We start from the raw sequence: 23,504 nt of genomic DNA on the forward strand, positions 1-23,504 counted from the left end.
TTGACGGACTTTAAGGTGAAGATGCGTCGAAGCCAAACCTGCATCGAAGAGCATAAATCTAGAGAATCTGACAGCCGTGCGCGCTGAATATTTGAATGATTGGTCAACACCAGCGATTGACCAGAAAGTTAAATTTTCAGCACAAACGGTTGTCTGGTTCTCTAGATTTGTGCTCTTGAAAATGCCGGGTTTAGCTTCGATGCATCTATACCTTGAAAACAAATTTTCAAACGCTTCTAACTATCCAAGCGGTACGTTACAGCTCTTGCAAGATGAGATACAAGTTGATTTGCAGAAAACGGCAACGCCATAGAACAGAGAAATTCTCACTTTTTCAATATTTGACATCAAAGTCTATTCAAGGTGTCCATAAAAAGAAAAATTCGGTCATCATTTGAATAAATTATTGATTTTTTAAATTTTCCTTACATAAACATAATGTTTTTTTTTTACAGTTTAGTTTATTTTGTTATTATTCGGTCACTATTCGGCCTATTCGGCCGAATAACGGATTTTATTATTCGGCAGAACGAATATTCGGCAAAATTAAAAAAATCGAGATATTCGGCCGGCCGAATATTCGGTACATCTCTAAGGAAGCCACTGTAAAGACAGGATCACTGCACTCTTAGCAGCACCCTCTCAGATTTCAATGAAATTTGAAGACCTTGACAAAATAAACTTTTTTGAATACTTAATCTTCCCAAATTAACCTTTAATTATCTGCATGTTGTCGGATACTCAGTATGGTTTTCGCAGAGGCGAAGGAACGAACGACTGTCTTACGCTACATTCTTCAGAAATTCAGCTTGTTTTTGTATGAAAAGTGCTTCAATAAAACAGTGAAACAACGATATCATTTATTTTCTCGACAGTTTATTGCATTTGTGTAGTCTCTAAAATGTACAAAGTCTTTCCTAACCATAATCAGATCTTATCTTCAAACAAACTAATGTAAATCTTCTGTAAAATTGAGCAAAAATTAAAACCGTTGGGAATCCATTTCAGTAAGTGAACATGTAATACTTAGGGTGGTAAGTAGTACATAATTTTATACTACCAGATACATAAAAAATACAATCTTAATCTATTGTAAAAAAAACACCTTACTGACTAACCTTAAAAAGGTATTATATTGAAATGCACTTTCAAACATCACATTCGATTTTCGTTCTATTACAACTGTCTTATAGATATATCAGACACGTTTCAAACTTCAGTTCGCTTCCTCTACCTTTTCGTCATGCAAGGTACTGTCGCCCACACGCTCCCCACCATGCTTCTGCTTCCACGCCTGGTCCATGTCCTTGACGGCGTCCGCCACCAGCATTTTGGTCACCTCTTCGACAATGCGTTCCTTCACTTCGATTTCCTCCCGGTCGAAATCGGTCCAGCGGGCTTCCTCATCGAACATTTCCTGCGCCAGGATTTCGTCCACTTGGTCCCGCTTGCGCTTGGCACTGCTCCCGGCAAACATCAGGAACGGCATGGGACAGTGATGAAGGTTAAGCTGTTGCTGGTGCTGCTGCTGGAGGAGGATGTCCTCGTTGAGGATTCGCTTGATTTTTTGTTTCATGAAGTTTTGGGCACAGACTAGGCGGTCCGGTGGATTGTAGAAGGCCAGAGGACGCTTCTCGTGTTTGATCGTGCGGTATGATACGTCTGCTTTTGGAGGGCGGACGTCTGTGAATAGCTCCTTGCACATGTCCAGGATGAGTTTTTCATAGATGTTCGTTACGTTGTCGGGGCGAAGATTGTCGTCCATTGGTTCATCGAAATACAACTCCTTGGTGCGTGTTTCAATGAGTTCATCGATACGATCTTCTGAAGGGAAGATCAACGCTAGGGGACTTCCGTTCGCAGGAGGGATGTATGGCGGAGGTGGCTTATTGGGGATTTCTCGAAAGAACACAACCTGCTGTTCCAGTTGTTTGATCTCCTGTTCGATTTGCAGCTGCTGACGGCGAAGAACTTCGGCTTCGTTGATGATGTCCGGCATCCGACTTGGGACGACATTTGTCGGGGTGGAAGTACTTGGACCATGCGCTGGGGGCGTGAGATAAGAGAAACTGGAAATGCCGGAAGTGGAAGGACCATTCACTGTTGACGGATGAGGAAAATTCTCATTCACGTTCTTGTTGCGGATTTTGATTTCAATCTTATGACTCTCTGCAATGTCTCCAGTTGGCGGAGATTCTTGTGATTTCAATGCTTGGGCTTTATCGAGAAACGACTTAATTTCCATGCTAGGCTCATCTACGGCAAAGTCCATATCCGTCGAATACTCTTCCTCAACGATGGGAGATGTGGCCGTTTCACTGTCAGGCGAAGGGTCTCGTTCAGCCTTTGGAACCTCCGGGGATCTGCTAACAGAGACACGTTCAAAGCTCTCGCTGAGTTCTCCCAAGTTTTCGTTCAGGATAATCAGTCGCTTCTCAAGCTCCGATGTGATCGAATTTCGCGGAGGAGTTCTTTCAGACACCACCTCATTGCCATCCGTTTCAGTTTCCTCTGCGGTGGTTGGTGTGGTTGCCGAAGACGTCGATAAACTGGCCTCTTCCAATGAACTATGCTCAGGAATTTCTTCCGTTACCTTTTCGGTGGATTCAACGATTGATTCCGTCATGGATTCATCATCATTTAGCAAAGAATCATCATTCATCATTGCAGGGAGAGAAATATCTTCAATCATCAGCTGACTATCCTCCGCCGAAAGAGGCATCCTGTTTTCTTCGATCGTAGGAATATCAAAAGATACAGTATAGGTATCGGTACTCATCTTTGGTTGACTACCGGAGTCCTGTTCTTCTTCTATTGTGTGAAATTCTACAGAAACAGACTGCTGCTGCTTTTCCTGCTCTTCATGCTGCAGCAGTTCATCGATATTAGTCGTGGACGACAGGAAACCATTTATGTTATCAGTGATGTCGCTAACCCGTGATATGATTTCCTCTACATCTATCAAACTACTCTTTTCTTCTTTCAGTTCATCGCTCTTGGTTTCTGCTTCAACCACATCCAAAGATTTGTTTGCGCTTTCCAAAGGTTCCTGTGCCACTTCAGCCGAATTCACCGTCGTTTGAAACGAATTGCCTTCACTAGATTCTACCGAAGTTTGAACCAGTTCTGAACTAGCATTTTTAGTCTCGCTGATTCCGCTCACATCCCTACCGGTACTCCCGGAACTATTCAGCCCACTCATTGACTGTTCCAGAAGTGCTTTTCTCATGCTTATGTTCTCCCTGAATCCCTCCAGCACTCGCAGTTTAGCATCCTCATACAACCGCTCCAATTTCTCCTTGGTCAAGGTGTAACTCCGTTCGGGTTCATATCGACCTTCCTTGATTCCCGTCAAACGGTACCACAACCGATTGAGTTTGCTTCCACTGGCGTGCACATCCTCCTCATCGCGGCCCGGTGATTTCGCTTCCGGAATTTGCTGCAACGTTTTCAAACTGGCCTCGATGCTACGGATCCGGCTGAGCGTTTTCTCGTCGGCTGCCTGACTCTCGGCAATTTTGCGCTGGTTATGTCGGAGTAGATTCCTTTCAATGTCCAGAATTTCCTGCTCTTCGCGGTCCAGCTTCTGGTGCCACTCGAGCAGCGTCTGGACATGTTGGCGCCGTTTTTGCAGTTCCTCTTCTCGTCGTTGTAGGATGCTGGAAAAAAGCAGACAATATAATTGTTAAAAATCGTGGGCATGAGCATAGTTGATCGTACGATTCGTAGATGCTACTTTGGGTTTGACCGGAGCAATCGAAATTTCATAGGGATCCAATGATCGGGAATTGGAATAAGCTAATCATTCTCAATATGCACAAATCGAGAGCTTAAAATTTGAAAGTCAATACCTAATGGTGCCGACCCCGGTACATGGAAGCAAGGGCAGCCGAAAAACGGCTCTATCGCAGAAAGAAAAAGGAGCATGATGAGGCAGTAATTGCTCAGCTATGGAACAGAACGATATGCGATAGTTTTACAAAACTGTAAATGGTGTGCGGTGAAAAACAGCGCCATCTACCGCCATGCGCAACGGCCGCGAAGGAAACTGGAACTAATTGTTTAAGGCCGCACGGGACGTCATCATAATCATCCTATCCATTTGAAGAAGCAAATCTCAAGAACCACTCCATATATCGATGCAAAAATGTATCACTATGATATATATGTAGTGCACAACCCAATAAATTTGCAGCTTCATCGGTTCACTAAAACTTGAGATTTGCTTCCACAAAGTTTTGATGATAATTGTTAGAGTGAGACAAAAGATAGGGAAAATAACACGATCTCCCGTGTCACCTTAAGGATTTAGCGATTAAATTTTTCATGAGCTGCAGCAAAAGCTCTTCGATAATTTACTAGAACGTTCGGAGAAATTTCTACGTAACAAAATCACCAAGAAGTATCAACGAACCAGTCGTCTCTCGGTGTATCAATGTCAAGTTTTTTTAAACCTTCAAATAATATGCAATTCTTGGGGAAATGCGTTAGCGAAGCATCCAGACTATTTGAAAGGGCTAAGTGAACTTCCCAAAGATAACTGAGTACTTACTTTTCCAAGCTTTCGCTCGGTTCCAGTTCCATCCCGCGAACTGCCGCCGTCGTCGTCATCAGCTGCATCTGCCCGTTGGAGATAGTCGTGGTGGTTGTTCTCGTTACCATTCGCTGTTGCTGTGACTGCGTCACATCGCCATTATATGCCGCTGGAGATCCGATTACAAGTGAAGAATTATGCTGGTCACTCCTTCCGCTACCACTGCTCGATTTTCTCAGCGATATTTGATTGGACTGGTGCGAGGAAAACGAGTTTAACTTTTCCAACGACTTGGGAGTCATCGGCGAACGGACGCCAGTGCTACGAGAGGATACATCCGGGGTGAATTTTTTGAATCTAAAATGAGGAGAGGAGTTGCGTATTTTATAGAAGAGGAAAACGCCTAGAAGCATACTTATTCAAATCGGCTCGTTCCTTCTCCAGGCGCATCAGGATAGCTCGTTGCTTCTTTTTGATGGCGCTGATCTGCTCCATCATGCCTCGTTCCCGATAGCGTTGCTTTTGAAGTTCCAACCAAGCCAACTGACCTTTGGTTCGGTTGAGCAGTGCCTTTTCCTTGAGTCTCGCTTGAGATGCCAGTTGGTCTCCTCTGCATTTCTCGCTTTGAATAAGTTGATCGTACTGAAAATAAACATAATTGAGATTATGGGCTGAACCGTATCTTTATAAAGTGGACATCTTGTGCTATATGCTCTATGTTTTCAATTAATTAATGGAACCGCAATCGGTTTTCTGTACATCGTTCGACTATTGTACGATGTTGTAATGATCATCAAAATAAATAAATATTACACCAATCGGCCGTGAAGCTAGTGCTAGTGGCACAAACATGGTTTTCGTTGTTTTATTTTTTTCCCACAAAACCAAGATAAAAAGCTTTCAGATGACGTAAAAATAATTCGGCAGGCGTTACTTTTCGATTTTATACGAATACGCTGTTGTGCAGGGGTCTACCCCGTTTGGCATAATGCCGTATGGCATAATGCCGTTTGGCATACAGTCGTTTGGCATAATAGCTGTTTGGCATAATGCCATTTGGCATAACGGTCGTTTGGCATAATCGCCATTTGGCATAATAGCCGTTTGGCATAGTTATGAAAAACATTGAATTTGATCAAATTCCTTCCATTAAGCAAAGGGGTGTGGATAAACAGTTCAAGATTGTATGTTCCGTTGTCAATTATTGATTGGACATACTTCTAATCTTCATTTTTCAAGGAAACCAATATCCAATGAAGCTCTTTTGAAATTGCATCACACATGACTTCCGGGGTCATTATGTCCGGGATATTATAGAGCATTTTTAACAAAAATGTATCCGACGCCTAAGTTATTCCATGTAATTTGAAAAAAAGGAACATAGTATTTTATGACGCATCTTATGGCCCCGCATATTACTGTACCATTACAGTATCTTACTTTTTCAAATTATGCCAAATGACCATTATGCCAAACGACTATTATGCCAAACAACTGTTATGCCAAACGACTATTATGCCAAACGACTGTATGCCAAACGACATTATGCCAAATGGCATTATGCCAAATGGCATTATGTCAAATGGCATTATGCCAAATGGCATTATGCCAAATGGCATTATGCCAAACGGGGTAGACCCGTTGTGCAGCTATTGGTACACCGACCGTACTCCAAGCACTGTTAAGCGTATTTAAATTATTTTGAAATATGTTTCTTATTTTCCTGAGGATTGCTCATCATACCGTTTTGTCTCAAATTCCGAATAGACTCATATTCCAAACACTCGTTTTTGTATGGCGATTTGGTTGAAATGTTTCGCTGAAATGTGTCATGAAACTATCCGAAAATGGCAGTTGATTAAAATTGATTTTTACGTTTTTCAATCTATTCTATACCTCGGGAGTAGTGATAATTTTCTAGATCAAGGTCAGTAGCTCAGATAAATTTATTTGCAAAATTATGCATTTGAATTCGGTTTATTCGTGCTGTTCGAAATTTGAATCAAAATGATGTTTCATACCTTTACTTGAAAACAATGCTAAACAAGTTTAAATGAACATTTTTATCAGCACACCCAACAACTAACAGTTGGACTTTGAATTGAAATTTTCATAAATATCACCTACTTTATGCCTATCAGATGCATTTGAAGTCACTGTTGGCCTTAAGGTGATTATAGAACGAAGTCACAGCTGTTTTGAGCAATTTTTGAGCTTTCACTCATGCCTATACGGGTTAGAAGGGATCGCCTATAGTAATTACTTACCAATCCGATCGACGAATAGCTCAAATTCGTCTCCGAAATCGTGGTGGACATGATCGACAGTTCCATATCGGTTCGGTTGAACACAGCAGCCATGATGTCGCTTCCCATCGTAGTATCGTTGTTCCCCCCATCATCAGTTCTCCTCTCGAACGCTTCATGCTCGGAATCATCCGCACCACTGGAGCTGGACGCCGCTTTCAGTACCTCCATTTCCGCTTCCTGAGCGAGTTCCTTAGGAGATTGATCGTTCAGTGCTTCGCTGGGTTCCGTCACGTGCATGCTGATCGATTCCAGACTCTTAGAGTGGTCTTCGTGAGTGTTTCGGAGGCTTTCGGCCGCCGGGGCTTCGTCGCTGATTTGCGTTTCTATGCTGGACAGGCTTGGACCTCTTGACTCGATTCGATTCTGGTTCGCCAATTGTTGCTGTTGTTTTTGACGGAGACTTTCCTCGAACGAGGGGAGGTATTCATCCGGCATGGGAGGAATCGTGTTGTGGCTGTCCGACAGGCTGAGCGATCGAGAATCGAGCAGTTGCGAGTGGGATCCGCTGGACTGGTTCTTCCCGGTGGGGCTCTCTTCCGGACTGGTTGAGCTTTGTGGCGCGGTCGTTGAAGAGGAGGAGGTTGTGGTGGTCAGGGATGTGGAACTTTTCTCCGGTGTTGACTGGGTAGAGTCCGGCGGAGGTTGGACCGATGGGGGTTTTAAATCGTCGGATCGTTCAAAGTCCTCGCTGTAGTTGGAATTAGCCGAAGCGTTGGCGGCTATTGAAGGAACCGGTGTTGTCTGGGTCATTTCGTCGCGAATTTTGATCCGTTCCGATGGGACGGGGTCCGCTGGTTTCTTCAGGGCCGAGTACAGCTGCTGGTTGACTTCGATGACTTGTGTGAGGCTGCGGTTGAAGGCTTCCAGCATTTTGTGGTACTCGAGTTCCTTGGTGGTCTTTTCGGCTGGGGGTTTCTGCAGGAAGTTTCGTTGCTTATCGGAGGTGTTGAGGCTGAGTTGACTTTGGTGGAGATTATCCGGTTGGACGTGACGATTGTTGAACGAGACGCGGTCTGGGATGTTGTCCGCGTAGGGCATGTGGTCTCCGCGGTTGAAATTGACACTTCGTTCAAGGTCTGAACAGTTGGCAGTTATCTTCATATTGGAGATACGATCCACGGAAAGGGGACTGATAGGGCCAGTCATTTCCGGTCTATGGGCTTCACGGATGGCAGCCTGTGGGGTGTCAAATTTGGTGCTACTCAAAGGGGGCAATGGTAGGACAAAATCCGACTTGATTGAGCTAATCTCCGAGGTAGTATTGGAATCCGAGTGTTGAAGCGAAACTGAGGAAATGTTCTGCTCAATCTCGGACGGCGGTTTGTTCACGTAAGGCACAGATTTCAGCGTGTCCAAATACTCAAGGCACTTCTGACTGTTGGTAGTTTTGGGTCGCTTGGCAGTCTCTTCTGGTTTCTTGGGAATGATTGATTCATCGGGGCGTGAGGTCGTGTTGGGATTCAAGCTGCGAATGGCTTCCAACTTCTTCCGGACGGCCATTATGAAGGGATAGGGATCCGGTTGCAGAAGCGTATGCTTCAACCATGGCGGCACAGGTTTAAATTCTTTCTTTTCTGCTGGACCAGGTTCTTGAAGTACTTGAGGCTTTATAGTCGTGTCAGGGACAAGTCTCACTTCCGGAACTTCAAGCTTCAGTTCCTCTTCTAAAGCAGATACACTCTTCTCGTGGACACTCCGTATCGATTCGTTAACGGTCGGTTCAAGAAACTTAGGACTTGGAACCGTTGGCTGTTGAGGAGGTGTTCGGATTCTCAAAGGGCTCATCATGACTTCTTCCAGAGCAACTTCATCTGGTTTTCGCATGATTCCCATCTTTTCGGTCAAATTCGCCTTCAGCAAAGATGATCTTCTTCTGGAGTCCCTGCTGGTGGCTGACGACTTACCAGAATCCGATTTGACCACTTCCGGAGCGACGACAGCTGCCTTCAGCGAAGATGTCGATGAGCATTTCCGCAGGGGTTTTGTCGGAGGCGATTTACTCCTTTCTGTAGCAGCTTTCACTGGACCTGTTCCGGACTTTTGACTTCCAGTCCCCGAAGCCGAAAGTGATCGCTTCCGAGCTTTTTGCACATTTTTCGACACCAGGACCTGGGTGCTCTTCTTCAGCTCATCTAACCGCTTCTTGATCAACTCCTTTTCGGTCAGTTGAGGACCGGTTGTCTTCTTCTCCTGTTTTCGCTTCGCTTGTTGTTCCTTTATGAACTCTCGTGCCTTCTGAGGATCATACGATTTCTCCTTCTCTTTCTTGGCTTCCGGAAGAGATTTTCTACTGTCCGCGGTTTTCGGACGCTGAGGATGCTTTATTGGCGGTGGCTTTACAATCGGCTCTTCAACCTTCTCAGGCATGACCACAAACTTCCCTTCCTCCGATTTGTGTTCACTTTTCGATGCACTGCTCGAAGTTGAGGAACTGGCTGTTGGATTTTGGCTGCCACTTTTGCTACTTCCGGTTGTGACAGAACTGTCAGATTTACTTTTTTCGCTTCCACTAGGCTGGTTCGAGTTAGCACTGACAACGCTGGTTGCTTTGGAGATCTCGATTCCCGCCTGAAATGAACACAATTGAATATTAAAACATCTATCTCACGATAAACATCTATAACACGTTAAAGCCTGATTTGCTGCTGAACAAGAATCGCTAAAGAAACTTCTCACCGATTCCTTGCAGAAATTTTCTACAGCGACACCCATTTGACATCTCATTTCGACTGCGTACTGCGATCAGAAAAAAGTGCTTCCTTGCAGAAATTTTCAATGCATCAAGATAGACCAAGAAATAACTTGTCAGTAGCGAATCAGGCTTAAGTAGCGACTGAGTGTCTTGAAACAAGGGTTTTTAGAGACCTTATACCTGAACAAAGAGATTAGAAGAAACCACGACATTAACCGTGAAGGAAACCAAATACGAACAAAACAGGGACGGACCAGTAAGAGAGCAAACAGAAACGAGGAAACAAGAACAACAAAGCTGTGACTAGGATATGAGTTTTCGTAAGCATTTATCGGGTCATTCAACCAGGCATTTTATTAGGGCCCAAGTAAAACCCGACCACAAGTTAAACATGAGAAACAGTTTCTCTTTAGATTTTTTTCATTAGTGTTTTACTGCAAGAGGATGTAAAAAAATACCGTAAAATGGGGCGATAGAAACACTCTCCGACATAATTGAATGTGTACAAATTAAACCGTGTAGATAAAAACCATTTTTATTACTCTCAAATATGGGTCCCGTCTTCCTTAGCCGAGACCCCAATTGTCGTTAGAAAACAAAAATTATTTCGTACAAATATTTGTGAAAATGTTGTATGTTTCTATTCACCCCGCAATGGGGCGAATAGAAACACTGTTCAGTAAATATCAATATTTTTTCATTTAAATTGAAAAATAAACACTTGTTCGAGTGCATCTTGAAGAAAAGAAATATCATAACGAATTCACCTAGTGAAGAAAAAAAATCGAAATTATTAAAAACAATTTCAATTTTTGATCATGTTGCAAATTGTCAAAAATGGCGGATGTTTCAAGCTATCAAAAATGGTTGAGATTTCAATATTTTTTTCTGATTTTGTTTAAGCAAAATGTAGCAAAATTTATGATTTGAAAATAGTCTGTCGATACTCTGCTACTATTAAACTAATAGAAAAAAAATATGTCAGTAGGTTTTTTAAGTTTATCTTTACATAATAGACGCATTTCTACCTGTAGGTCACTTTGTTTCTATTCGCCCCACTTTTTCTATTCACCCTGTTTTACGGTACTTTGAAAACCGCTTTGGTTAAAAAATACAACTTTGAAGACCTTCTATTATTATTAAAATATGTAGATACTTTATAGAGACATGTAATAAAATAGTGGCCTAGTTTCTTTAGAGTCCTGCTACTACCCCTACAATTAAAAGTCAATATAATCTTACCTTCGGCTGATTTTCCTTATTGAAACTCTCCAGCAAATAATCTTGGAATTCGCTACTGGCTTGATTCCTTTCGTTTTTCTTTGCTTCGAATTCCTCCTTGAGCCGACCGGAGCTTACCTGTGGCAGAGGTACAATTTTGTACCCTTCTTCTCGATTCATACCAACCAACGGGTGATCTTCCTCCTGTCCACGCGCGTTTTTGTGATCGTGTAAAATCTGACCATTCTCGGTTATGATCGCCGAACTGGTATAGGTCTGAATTGACCGGATTACCATCGGCGTTGGCTTCCGTTTCGGACTCGTGGGTGGATCCTTGAGAATAAGCTTGGTTATCTGCATGACTCCTTTCTTGCGAGGTGAACCCGGCTGGATCAAATCCGCACTGCGTTCCCGGATGATTTGAACTGAAATATGTATCACATATAAATTTGATTTTATCGTATGAGCGATTCCTTAATACATTGACTCAAATTAATACTCGTACAGCGCACTGTTTTCACATCTAGTTGAGGGACTAAATTCAAATTTTTCTCCAGTCCACTTTTGCATTCGCCGATAACAACTGTGCAAAATTTCAGCTCGATCAGTAAAACTATAGTCTAGCACGAACCTTTCAAAATTTTCACGCGATTTTCTATGAAAACATTATGTTTTCAAAGAAAAATCGCCCATCGACATCCTTAAAAATTGTGTACATTGAACTCGATAGGAATTTTACAATTAAGAACATTGGCAGAGACCGCGAATCAATCCGACGCTTGTGGAAAAAGTTATTCAATGAAAACCAATTGACAAGAAGACGTTGATTAACTCTCTAATACCCAATTTTTTATTTTCGATCTAAACATAATTTTTCGTTATCTAAAATAGTACTAAACTCGTTTTGGGCAATGATTTATTTTTATTCAAAAATTTATGAATTTTGGTTTTTGATTTTTCTAATTTTTATTTTTGAACATCCTCATCCTTTTTTATTTTTTCTTGAAGCCTTTTCTGATTATTGTTTTTTGGCAATAATAAGAAAGTTTTTACGGTACTTTTGAAAACATTTTTTTTTCTGGAGCATATTTTATTTTCCATGTAACTAACTAACGAAAAAACAGGATTGAAATTATTTTAATACAACCAGGCTCTTCTTCTGTGATAGGTTGATTGTAGAAAAAAATAAAAGGTATATTTTTTGTATTACACGTTAAATTAATCCCAGCCATTTGTAAGTTATTAAAAATAAAGTTTTTCAACCATTTCTTGCATAACCTGTGATCTCGCCCTAAAAGCCATTGGTAACCGAGTGTGTAGCTCCTTGTTCCTAAGCAAATGAATGGCCCAGAATTGAAATTATCACCACTGGGCGATAGATGCGGATCTTCTCTTCATCGTTGCATTGTTGGATAACGTGTAAATCCCTTCGTTTGCTCGGTAACAACAAGCTACACACACGATTACCAATGGCTTTTAGGGCGAGATCACAGATTATGCGAGAATAAAAAAAAAAAACAATAATACGAAAAAATATACAAACTTCCAAAGTGTACCCCGTTTAAAGGCGGGGTTGGATATGAGAGGGTTAACTCGTAAAGGAATAACAGTAATAATATAATCGGGCAAAATTTCTGAATAGTCGATGCTTAATAACTTTTTCACAAGCATCGGATTTCTCAGCAGTCTTTAGCAATGTTCTTCATCGTAAAAATACCTATCGAGGTCTGTGTTCAGATTTTTTCAGAGGTCATTGGGAAACTAGGGCGGTTCAACATTTAAAAATGTATGAGAATCCAATCACCCATATGTTCCTTACCATCCTTACCGTAAAAAAAGTGTTCTGTGAAATTTTCAGCTCTCTAGGTGGTGATTTAAAGGTGGCCCAAAGACAATGTAGGTTTGTATGGAAATTACTATGGAGAAATTTTGAGATATGTTTCAAACACGATAGTACTGGAATGCAAGTACAAACTTATTATCCCATAGTAAAAACTCATTCTTCAAATCATAATAAAGAAATTTGCTGAAGAGAGAAATTCAATCTGACGGATAGGAGAAAATATATCAATGTGTATTTTCAAGATATTGTCTATTTGTACTTCTTTTCTGCTAAAATCAAAATAATCTTCTGTAGAGCTTAGTGACATTTAAACACCCGAACACTACGCTCATCATTGGTGTTTTTTAAGACAGAGTGCATACTATTTTACATGCGGCCAACCACTCCGGGCCCATTTTGATGCCCATTTTTCCTTGTTGTTTTTGAGCTGTTTTTATTTTGTAAAACAAAGTTCGTGCGATTTAAAAAGTATTATTTACAATAATTCGTTTAAACTCCGCAATTCAACGCAAATTCTAATCCACTTACATCAATTCTATCGTTAATATTGTTAACATAGCAGATGTAGTAAACAAATAGTCTAATGTCGAATTCGTTTTTAAACCTAGGTTGGAACTGGCGCAACCCGTTCTGAATCACAGTTCCAACCCCAACCCGATTCAGGTTCGACCGAACTACAATTTGCTTGACGTTTGTTTGTTTATGTCTTGATCACCGACCCAGTTCCTAAAAACGAAAACGACATAATTATTTCATTCCTTTTTGTCTGTCCGATGTTCTCCAATGAGGGTTGAGAAAGGTTCGTAAAGGAGAATTGGGTTTATTCTACGAGTGGCGTGAGGTGAGAATTGTCGGTCTCGTATAGCGAGGTGACAATTCTCGACTCGAGTGAAGTGACTCTCCATTTGATGTGAAGCACGGTCGCTTGTAGAGCCGGACTGTGGTTGTTATTTGTTGCATCACATTTCCGAAGCACACAATTAAAGTCTCCTGCCAAGACTACGTGTTCGGTGTGGTGCCGAAGATAATACGCGATCGTATTGTTGAAGAATCGTTCTCTTTCCGCACGCATTGCTGTCCCTGATGGTGCATACACGTTGCAGAGAGTAGTGTTATTAATCTTGTAGAGCTATTAACCTGCCGTCGAGACTCTTCTCCACCGAGGAAAATTGAATGTGTACCCTCAGCGCAATAGCTGTCCCCCGCCTCATGTGGTCCAAATTACAAACTACGTTGTAGCCGGGAAGACAAAGTTGTTCATTTTCAACCTCCTGCAAAAATATGATGTCGAGGTCCATGGTACGAATAAAATTTTGAAGAGCATTGAGCTTAGTCGCATTGGTTATAGTGTTGATGTTTATTGTGGCAATGTTATACGAAGTATAATCCATGATGAAATCTATGTTCTGATATCTTCGTCGTTCAAGAAGTCGCTACGATCATTTCAAGGCTTTTTGCCCGGCGGTCGCCTGTGAACTCTTCTCACATACATCGAAGTTGATTCATCGGTCTCGTTTTCGATGCCTTCAGGAGATGCCGGTCTTCGTGTGCTGGTTCCACATCCGAGAGCGTTCTCATCTGCGTTATCCGTTGAGTTAGGGGGAGGGAGTGGGGGGAAGTCCGCTTCTGAGCGTTGCTTCGGCGTCTTGTTGGTAGTCGTCGATGTTGGTGGAGGCATTGCTCTAGCTGACGATTCGGGAATCAGTTTTGTCGGTGTTTGAGTGACCGGCGGCTCCGATGGAGGAGCGATAGGGATGTTTTTTACAGATTGTAACTTCGCCTGATGAATTTGGATCGGATGGCTTTGGTCGTGTTGGTTTGGGTAAAGTCTGCTTCGTCACATTTGCATATGCTTTTTGGACCAGCAGGTTTTTATTCTGCACACAAGTAATACCGTTGTGTACATATTCAACGCAGTGCTTACATGTCTGTTGCTGTCCGAAATATGACAGATTTGTCGTTTCTCCGTCAATTGTAACGAATGATGGATTGTTGGTGTGAACCATCATCCGCACGACCCGCACTCCAGTCGGAATGCCGCCAAAGTGATATTTTTCATCCCACATCAGCTCGTGTATCGATAGAACATCACCATATCCAGACAAGAATTCGGTAATGCACTCGTCCGAGACATCTTCTGATAGATCTGTGAGTTTTACCTCTACAGCTCCATCTTCTAATACGATTCGTAGTGGGTAGACCTTTCCGTCAACCTCTGTCGAGTGTTTGTTGTCGTGCTCGGAAACTACTCGTTATACCACTTCAAGCTGTCTCACTTTCACGAACGCACAACCTAGACTTCGACTTGTCTGGATTCTCGCGACATCTTCGCGAGTCAACCCGAGTACAGTACCCACAAAATGATAGCTTGGCTTCTTTGGTACTTTCGAATAGTCGATTCGAAAAGTATTCTTGCGGCAACGAAGAACTCGATACGAAGTGGCTCGGCGATGTCCAGCGAGAATTAACGACTTGGAGGAAACAGTGCTTAACTTCGTAGACTTTTTGTGCGAAACGCGACTGCTCCACTCGGAAGTTGAGCGCTAACTGAGCTGGTTGATGGCATCCTTAAGGTGAAGATGAATCGAAGCCAAACCTCAAATTTTCAAGAGCACAAATCTGGAGAACTGAGCATCCGTTTAAGCTAAAAACTTAATCGATTGGTCACTAGCTTGTGGTGACCAATCGATTAAGTTTTCAGCTCCAACGGGAGTTCGATTCTTCAGATTTGTGCTCTTGAAAATTTGAAGTTTGGCTTCGATTCATATTCACCTTAACCTCCCTCAATGTGGGAACAGGTTGGTTTCCTTCATCAGCCGTGCTGACGTAGTAACTTCCTTCGCTGTCGTGACCCTATGCGCCTGTGTTCTCCGTGCCATTCAGGTGTTCATCGTAGTCGGCTTCCACTTTTCAATCACCTCACGTCCGTCCGTCAAGATGCTTCCATCCTTATCCCTACACATTTTCGATCCGGCTCGCGGCACGAAGCCTTTTCGGGATGCGTTAAGCTTCTCGTATAACTTTCGCGTTTTCTTCTAAGAATGCATTCAGAATTATGCTTTAGACAAGGCCCAGGGCTGGTTAATTATTGATCCGATAAAACTCTTGTTGAGTCTAAACAGATCTTGACAGAAACGATGTCGGCGAAAAAATGGATTGTTTTCCTATTAAGCAAATTTGACTTAAATCTAAAAAATCTTCACAGGAATTCATTAAAAAATATCAACAATCTTAAGAACTAAACAGACATCTGCTCAAAAATACTCAAAGAACCTCGCCATTCATTATTCTTCAAATATCTCGTCTTGAATTCTTGAAAGATCTCATCAGGAATCTGTTGAGAATGGCTGGAAAATATGGAAGTAAATCTGCAAAAATCTAAATGAAATAGCGATGATCGAATTTGAATAGATGTTCCAAAAATCGATTTTTTTTGATTGATCGATTGATCCATTTTTTGAATCGATGTTAGGAGCACTCAAAATCGAGTGAATCGATTTTGTTCGTTCGATTTTTTGTTTCGATTCGAAGTTATGTAATTAACTAGAATTTTTTAATGAGTTGACATCGTTTTGAGTCAGCCTTGAAGTGTCATAGGGATTGTTCAAATATTACGTAACGCAATAGGGGGAGGGAGGGGGTCCTCCGTAGTGTTACGGTCCATACAAAAAATTTTAGTTTTCCATACAAAAGCTGTTACGTGGGGGAGGGAGGGGGTCTGAAATTGGAAAATTTTGCGTTAAGTAATTTTTGAATCATCCCATATGCAATTTCATTAGGTCTTATTTTGAAAACGTGTTCTTGTAAATTTTCATATGAGCTTGATTCGAATCGATTCAAAAACATCGATTTAATCGGTGAATCGATTTGACATATTAAATTTGAATCAATTCAGTGACATCGATGTTCTGGTCAAATTATTATAAATGCTAATATAAAAATTTCATCATTTAATCCTAAGTAGTACAATGTCCTGTACGAATATGTGTTCAAGTTACTGTAGTCGGGTACCAACCTGCACTTTTCCGAATCGGGACATCGTCCAGCGATCTTATCGAGTAGGTAGCCGAATTACGGCTACCATGGCTTTCGGAATCGGTCGACATGACTCGTTCTCTCTTATTCGGCAAATAGATTCGAAATCAATTCAGATTCAAAACTGCATTCCTTTCCAACGTAAAGGATCTTCTCAAGAACACAATCACCAATAACAAGAAGACACTGTTGCGACTTTGATTCTGGGAATCGCACAAATTCCACCACTTTGCATGTCGGATTTTCGCCTTTTTCTTCACGATTTCCTTAACTCTCGAACTTCATTCACCTTCCACAGCTTACAAACTACATAATTCACAACGTTTGATAATAAATTATTCGCGAATTCACACTTTTAACACAACAAAACCAAATCGAACTTTTCGCCAAGGTTGTGACCGGCCACGAACGCGTTTTTTTCTTTTCTGTTTGGGGTCGGCTCGTTTCCCAACAACCGTTGGTTTATGTCTGGCTGCTGTTAAACATGGGAAGACGTAGCGAGCGGGGGATGATGAGAAGACGGCGAGAAGAGCGATCAAAACAAGTTTTTTCTGACGTTCCCTTTTGGACGTTTTCGTTCGTTGTGGTGTTACGTTCGGTTGGGAAGCGAAGCGTCGCTTAGCGTTGCTGATGGGGCGGTTGGCGTCTCAGCTTTGGCGGCTTGAGTTTAATAACGCATAACGCTGACCATGTGCTTTTATGATTGAGGTCGTCTACGAAGTGTGATGCAGAGATCACACTACGCGCGCAATGGACGAACGTTTGTTAAAAAAAAAACCGTTCAATATTCGCGCGAACATGTGTGGTGTATTCATTGTTCGTTAAAATGTCACTTCAATTGAATGCTGTTGAACTGCTGTAATCAGAGTATTTTATTTACAAACCATTAAATTTCTAAATTTTTAGTTTTTCTTTCTCCTTATTTTTTTAACTTTCAGGCATTCTAGGAGACATTCATGGAGATCTTTACAAGCACGTTTAAGATTGCCTTCAGGAATGACACAATAAAAATGTTGAGGAAATCCTTTAGAAAATTCGTTGAAAAATGAAGATCTTTATGATTTTTAGAAAATCTTTCAGGATACCTTTCAATCAGTGTTGCTGCGATTCCTCCCGATAGCCATCTACTGATTTCATTTGAAATATCTCCAGCGTTTCCTTCAAGTTTGCTTTCAAAAAGTTGAGATTTTATATATTTCTATGGGATGGTACACAAATTATGTCACGCTAAATTTTAACTTTTTAGACCCCCCCCCCCCTTTGTCACACTTTTTGTATGAGCCCTCCGAACATTTTGTAAGGCTTGTCACGCTTGGCTTGACACCTCCCCCCCCTTGGATCATGACGTAATTTGTGCATGACCCCTATATGAATCTACCCATAAATGCCGTCAGAAATTTCATCGATAAATCCTCAAGACTTAATCCAGAAATATGTTCAACGGTTCTATAATCTATGGCAGTTACTTCTAGAAGGAACCTCAAGGGTTCATCCATGTTTATTAGACAATAATCTTGAATGGAAATATTTCTGCAAATTTCTGAAAGGACCTTGTTTCGTTTTTCATCTTCAGAAAATTTAAGAATTTTAAGAAATCTTTAAGGTATTGCTACATCGCATTTCTGAAAAATATATTTTTAGGGATCCACAAAGTTTTCAAAAGTATTCGCAATGCATTCCGCTGTTGTTCAGATCGTTCCTTTCGAAATTTTTCTTAATTCTTTTTTCGGAAATTTGTTCTCATAATTATCAAGTTTTCGACAGAAAAAAAAAAACTACCAGGCTGTTAATCAAAAACAACTACAAAGATTTTTCTTAGAATCTAACTTTTCTAAGAATTCGTTCAGCAATGGATTACTCTATTCCAAAATTCAATTCAAAATGCCTTGAGTTATTTTCTGTTTAAATGTATGTGGAAGGGAGATTTAAACATTCTTCTTGACATTACGTCCTTACTGGGACAGAGCCTGCTGCTTAGCTTAGTGAGTTTTCAATGAACACTCCCACAGTTATTTATTGAGAGCTTTTTTTTTTGCCAAAGTTTCCATTTTTGTACGCGTTCGTATAACGTGTGAAGTACGATAATACACTATGTCCAGGGAAGTCCAGGCAATTTCTATTACGAAAAGATCCTTAATCGGCCGGAAATCGAACCCAGACACCTTTAGCATTGCTTTGCTTTGTAGTCGCGGACTCTACACTCGGCTAAGAAAGGCCCTGTGAACAGTGAACACATTTGCAGCAAAAAAATCAGTTTTTAGCAAAGGAACTGCTTTCGAAGCTTGACATTACGATGACCGACTCTTGAACGTAACCAGATTACAAAGTTCATAGAGATAACCTGTTCATAACACTTCTTCATGTATTCTTAAAAGTATTCCTTCTAATTCCAAGAATATACTACATAAAATTATTAACATATATTTGCACGGAAAAATCCACTATTGTTTCCTAGAAGCCTAAAGGAATTCCTCATTGAATAAATGATTTTAGCAATTCCCTAGCCAATTGGGTTGTTTACTGATGAAAAATTCGCAGTTTTTTGTAGCTTGATCGAAAGAGCACAGTTTTCCAAGTGTAACACGATTTTATTGCGCTTTAATATCTTAATTTTGATATAGTAAATGATTAGAATAGATTTGATTCCGTCAACTCTATGACATTTCCATTTACATAATGACAGCTCGTCCCGGAGTAAAATTTGCCGAGGGGTGATTCAAACGCGATTTCCATACGAAATTCAAACGTTTTTTTTTTAAATAGTTCCAGGACACGGAAAATTATGAAACTTTGGATTCTGGCTTAGTTTTTAATGTAGAATCAGAATATGTAAAAAACAGGATACCCCTAAACAAGCCAATTGCTCGTTATTCTGACGGACTGGACCAAGTGTTTTGACGGTTTCAAGAAAACGTTCCCCAGGTATTCGAAATATCAAAATATTCGCATCATTTACTGTAATAATGGGTCTAATAGGGTAACGGTCGTATTTTGGACCCCCTAAGGAAGTGATTTTAGCTTTTTGTCCCAATTAATTAATTGCACAGCGTAACCAAGTCAAAGATCATGTCAAAATGTAGAGAAAAACTCCCTTTACAAGATAGAAATGCCCAAACGGTCATGTAGGATCCAGAAAACGTCGAAAATAATTGAATTGTGATGTACTGCTTTTCATTATTTTGGACACACCAATACATTTTGGACCCTCAAAGTATATATTTTGGACCCCCGGTGTTTTTTATCGTTTGGCGACAAAGTCCACGACACTGGTTGTATAATATGCTTGCCCATAGTCTAATCAATCGATTGACAATGGAAAACCGAAGAAATTCTACGCTTTTAGTCCAGAAGTTTGAAAAAAGTTTTTGTTTACATTTGAAAAATTTCTGACGGCTTTAATTTCTGTGTGTAACGTGTTGTTACGGTTGTATGGATGAATCGATTAAATTTAATTAATTTCAGATAAAACAAACACATTTTCTATGTACAAACGGTTGATGCAAGTACGGAATAGTCCTATCTTTCCATATGGCATGTAAATTGAGTTGGTATTTCGAATTAAACTTGGAAATTTGCAAGAAAATGGACCAGGGGGTCCAAAATATATAGAGGTCCAAAATATATTGGTTACCCTATATATACTTTTTTTTAGTTTTTAGAGAATTTTACAGGCGAGGCGTGCTAACATCGTAAAATGTTCTAGAAGAAATGTTTGATGATAATTACACGAAATTAGGCTAAGAAACGGGCTCTTCTCTAGCTGGGAGTGTGCTGATAAAAACTAGGATGAGTCAATAAAAAACATACTTTTGTATGCACGGAGAAATCAGACTACCCAAAAAATAAGTTCTTTTTACTCAAATTTGGGTAAACTGCATTTAGTTTTTACCCACGGTTGGATTGTTTTGCCTCTCTCGCAACAGCAATGTTGTCAAAAACAGAAAGAGACACACCGACCCAGCGTTGAAGTTCAATGGAATAAGCCAAATTTGGGTTCTTTCGAGTTTACCTAACGTTAAGTTGTTTTAACCCATCCCGGAGACTTTGAAAGCTAACGCTGGGTAGATTTTTTTTTTGCACTGAGTTGTTTGTTTTGCCGCTGTCAAATGGAAACAACCTAATGATAGGTATTTATAAGTTAACCCAAATTTAGGTTATCCCACGGAAGAGCCAAATGGCGTCAAAAGAAGTCAAAGTTGGGTTGATTTGCGGCTCCGTGTGTTAAAAGATTCTTTAAACACTTTTAATTTTATGGAGTTATTCTTCTAGAAATTAGTTGAGAAAAACCGAGAAGAAATCCTGGTAGAACTTCTGAGCAAAACTTGGATGAATTACTAAGAGAATTTAAAAAAATATCCCTATTGTAATTCATAGTGAAAATCCTGAATGAGACGATTCCTAAAGGTAAGTCGAAACAAAAAAATCCTGGAGGAATCAAATTGTGAGTAGTAAAATTTCAATTGTCAATTGAAATTTACTGAATACATATCATATTCTAGCTTTGATCAGCTGTAAAAGAAGATGGCGATTCCAAAGACTGGTTTCTAGAATAAATCCGAACAGATACAATCTATATCTCTTGAGAATACTCAAAAGTAATACTCTACATGACGTTTCTGTAACTAATAACTTATAATACCCCGCATAGTGTTTTACGAGATAGTAGCAAAAACTTTTCAATTAAAGTACTTGTTTTAACATGCTTCTATGCGGGGTGACTTGCAAAGAAGCTTATAGCTCGGAAATAGTGTGTTGTATGTCTACTTAATAACCAAGCGGTGGTAATTCATAAAATAATTCAAACACCCGCTATAAATATTATTCAGTATAGATATAGAACCTTGGTAATTAACGTTTCATTTTCTCGTACAAATAATATAGTTTCGTACAAATCAGTAACCAAATTCACTTGTATTGCTTCGTAGGTTTTAAATACATGAATAACAATACTTGACAAGCAAGAAAAATATCGGAATTTTGTCACAGATTTCAGTTCCGATTATTACGGATAATCTTTCTGTAAATCTTCCAAGAATTCGTTCAGAATACTACCAGGGTTTTCCTCAAATATTCAAATTACACAATACACTTCAAAAATTTCTGTTACCCTAATAAAAAAAAGTTCGGCTAAAATATTAACGTCCCATAAAAAATATAAAATTTCCATAAAAAATGCAAAATTTGCCAGTAAAGAAACAAGGGTAAAATCAACAGAAAAGTTAAATATTTCCATAAAAAAAATAAAGAAGTGCATAAAAAACAAAATTTTCCATAAATAAAAAAATTTTGAGCAATAAATAGATTCAAAAGTGCAGTAGAATCGACAATAATCTCACTAAAAAATATCGAATTTTCCATTTAAAAACCTCAAAATGTCCCTATTTTCTTCACAAAAAGCAATAAATAATTATAAATTTTCCACAAAAAAAGCCAAAATTTGCAATAAATAAATAATAATTCGCCCACAATAAATCAGAAAATTTCCATTAAAAAAATCAAAGATAGCAATAGCAGTAAATGCAAAGTTGCAATAAACAAACCTAACTGAGCAATTCAAAATGACAATCAATACATGAAAATGTTGTAGAAAATTCCAATATTTAAGTAAAGCTTTCCATAAAAATAACGTAATTTTCCAATAATGAGTAATAATGTTTGTAATGGATTTCATAAATTTTCAGTCAAACTGAAGCATTGTTTTCACAATTGGAGCTAATTAGTCGTCGTATGTAGATGTAGTAATTGCATTTTAGAGTTCGATAATTAATTACGTAAGAATTTAGGGGAGGGGAGAGTGGGGATGTTGGCCGGGTTTGAAAAAAAAAATTTTTGCCATATAGAAAAAAATAATGTTTCATACAAAAAATCATACATGGAGGGGAGGCGAGGTTTCGAAAAATCACAAAAAAATGTTTTTAATACACCCCATCGTTAGGCGCTACAATTTTAATTATTTCGGCAAAGTTGAAATGAAACATGAAGTGGGTGATGAGGTACAAAAGTAGCGTTACAGCATGCTTAACCATATTTGTGGTACTGAGACAACCCACTAGATCTAAAAATGAACCTATTAGAAGATACTTTAAAAAGCGTTATGTTCGTATGCAAATAAAAAAAAATATTTAGAAAAAAAACTCATCAATCGAAATATACACATTTCTGCAACTGCTGTGGGCAGTTACTTTACTGATGCTTAGTTTGTAAACACCAGTTCCCTGGCTGGTGGGGCATGAGAGCATAAGCTTCTACCATCAATGTAGTTGGACATAACCCAGCAGTGACATAAGTGTTCCTAATATTGGAAGATTAGATATCCCATGTTCCATGTTTCATTTCAACTTTGCCGAAATAAGTAAAATTGTAGCGCCTAACGATGGGGTGTATTAAAAAACATTTTTTTGTGATTTTTCGAAACCTCGCCTCCCCTGAAACATTATTTTTTTCTATATGGCAAGAACTATTTTTTCAAACCCGGCCAATCTCCCCGCTCTCCCCTCCCCTAAATTCTTACGTAATTAATTATCGAACTCTAAAATGCAATTTTTACATCTACATACAGTATTGGACAAAACATTTGCAACTTTTTCGATTTTCCATACAAAATGACCAACTTTGGTAAGTTAGATCTCAGTTATTTATGGACCGATTCGAATGAAACTTTTACAGAACATCAGATGTGACTTGAATGTTAACATATATTTTTGAATAATTTTTCCAATCAGTAATAACGTTTATAAGTAATAACGATTTGACTAAAGTGTAATTTTTGACGAAAAAATCAAAACTTTTTATCTCAAAATCTGATAGCCTTACACAAAACCTGTCTTCAGCAAACTTATTCATCTCGTCAAAATCTACAACTTTGCTGAA

The 23,504-nt window shown here is 39.7% G+C and overlaps 1 protein-coding gene across 1 annotated transcript; it reads right to left on the reverse strand.

The window, feature by feature from the left end:
- Positions 1-859: 859 nt before the first annotated feature.
- LOC5569018 (serine-rich adhesin for platelets) lies at positions 860-17,093 on the reverse strand. Its single transcript, XM_001658229.2, has 6 exons — positions 16,615-17,093; positions 10,778-11,181; positions 6,802-9,411; positions 4,950-5,176; positions 4,553-4,891; positions 860-3,659 (listed from the first exon to the last, which is right to left on the reverse strand). The coding sequence occupies exons 1-6, from the start codon at positions 16,703-16,705 to the stop codon at positions 1,217-1,219; spliced, it is 6,114 nt and encodes a 2,037-aa protein (XP_001658279.2). The 5' UTR covers positions 16,706-17,093; the 3' UTR covers positions 860-1,216.
- Between the last annotated feature and the right edge of the window lie 6,411 nt (positions 17,094-23,504).

Source organism: Aedes aegypti, chromosome 2 (assembly GCF_002204515.2).
Source record: "Aedes aegypti strain LVP_AGWG chromosome 2, AaegL5.0 Primary Assembly, whole genome shotgun sequence".
Lineage (NCBI taxonomy): Eukaryota > Metazoa > Arthropoda > Insecta > Diptera > Culicidae > Aedes > Aedes aegypti.

Bases quoted from the DNA above. Each gene is read 5' to 3' on its own strand.
- LOC5569018 (XM_001658229.2), bottom strand. From the start codon at position 16,705: ATGTCGACCGATTCCGAAAGCCATGGTAGCCGTAATTCGGCTACCTAC. The intron at 4,892-4,949 runs GTATGCTTCTAG...TCCTCATTTTAG, and splicing joins GAACGAGCCGATTTGAATAA to ATTCAAAAAATTCACCCCGG. The intron at 3,660-4,552 runs GTAAGTACTCAG...GCTTTTTTCCAG, and splicing joins CCGAGCGAAAGCTTGGAAAA to CATCCTACAACGACGAGAAG.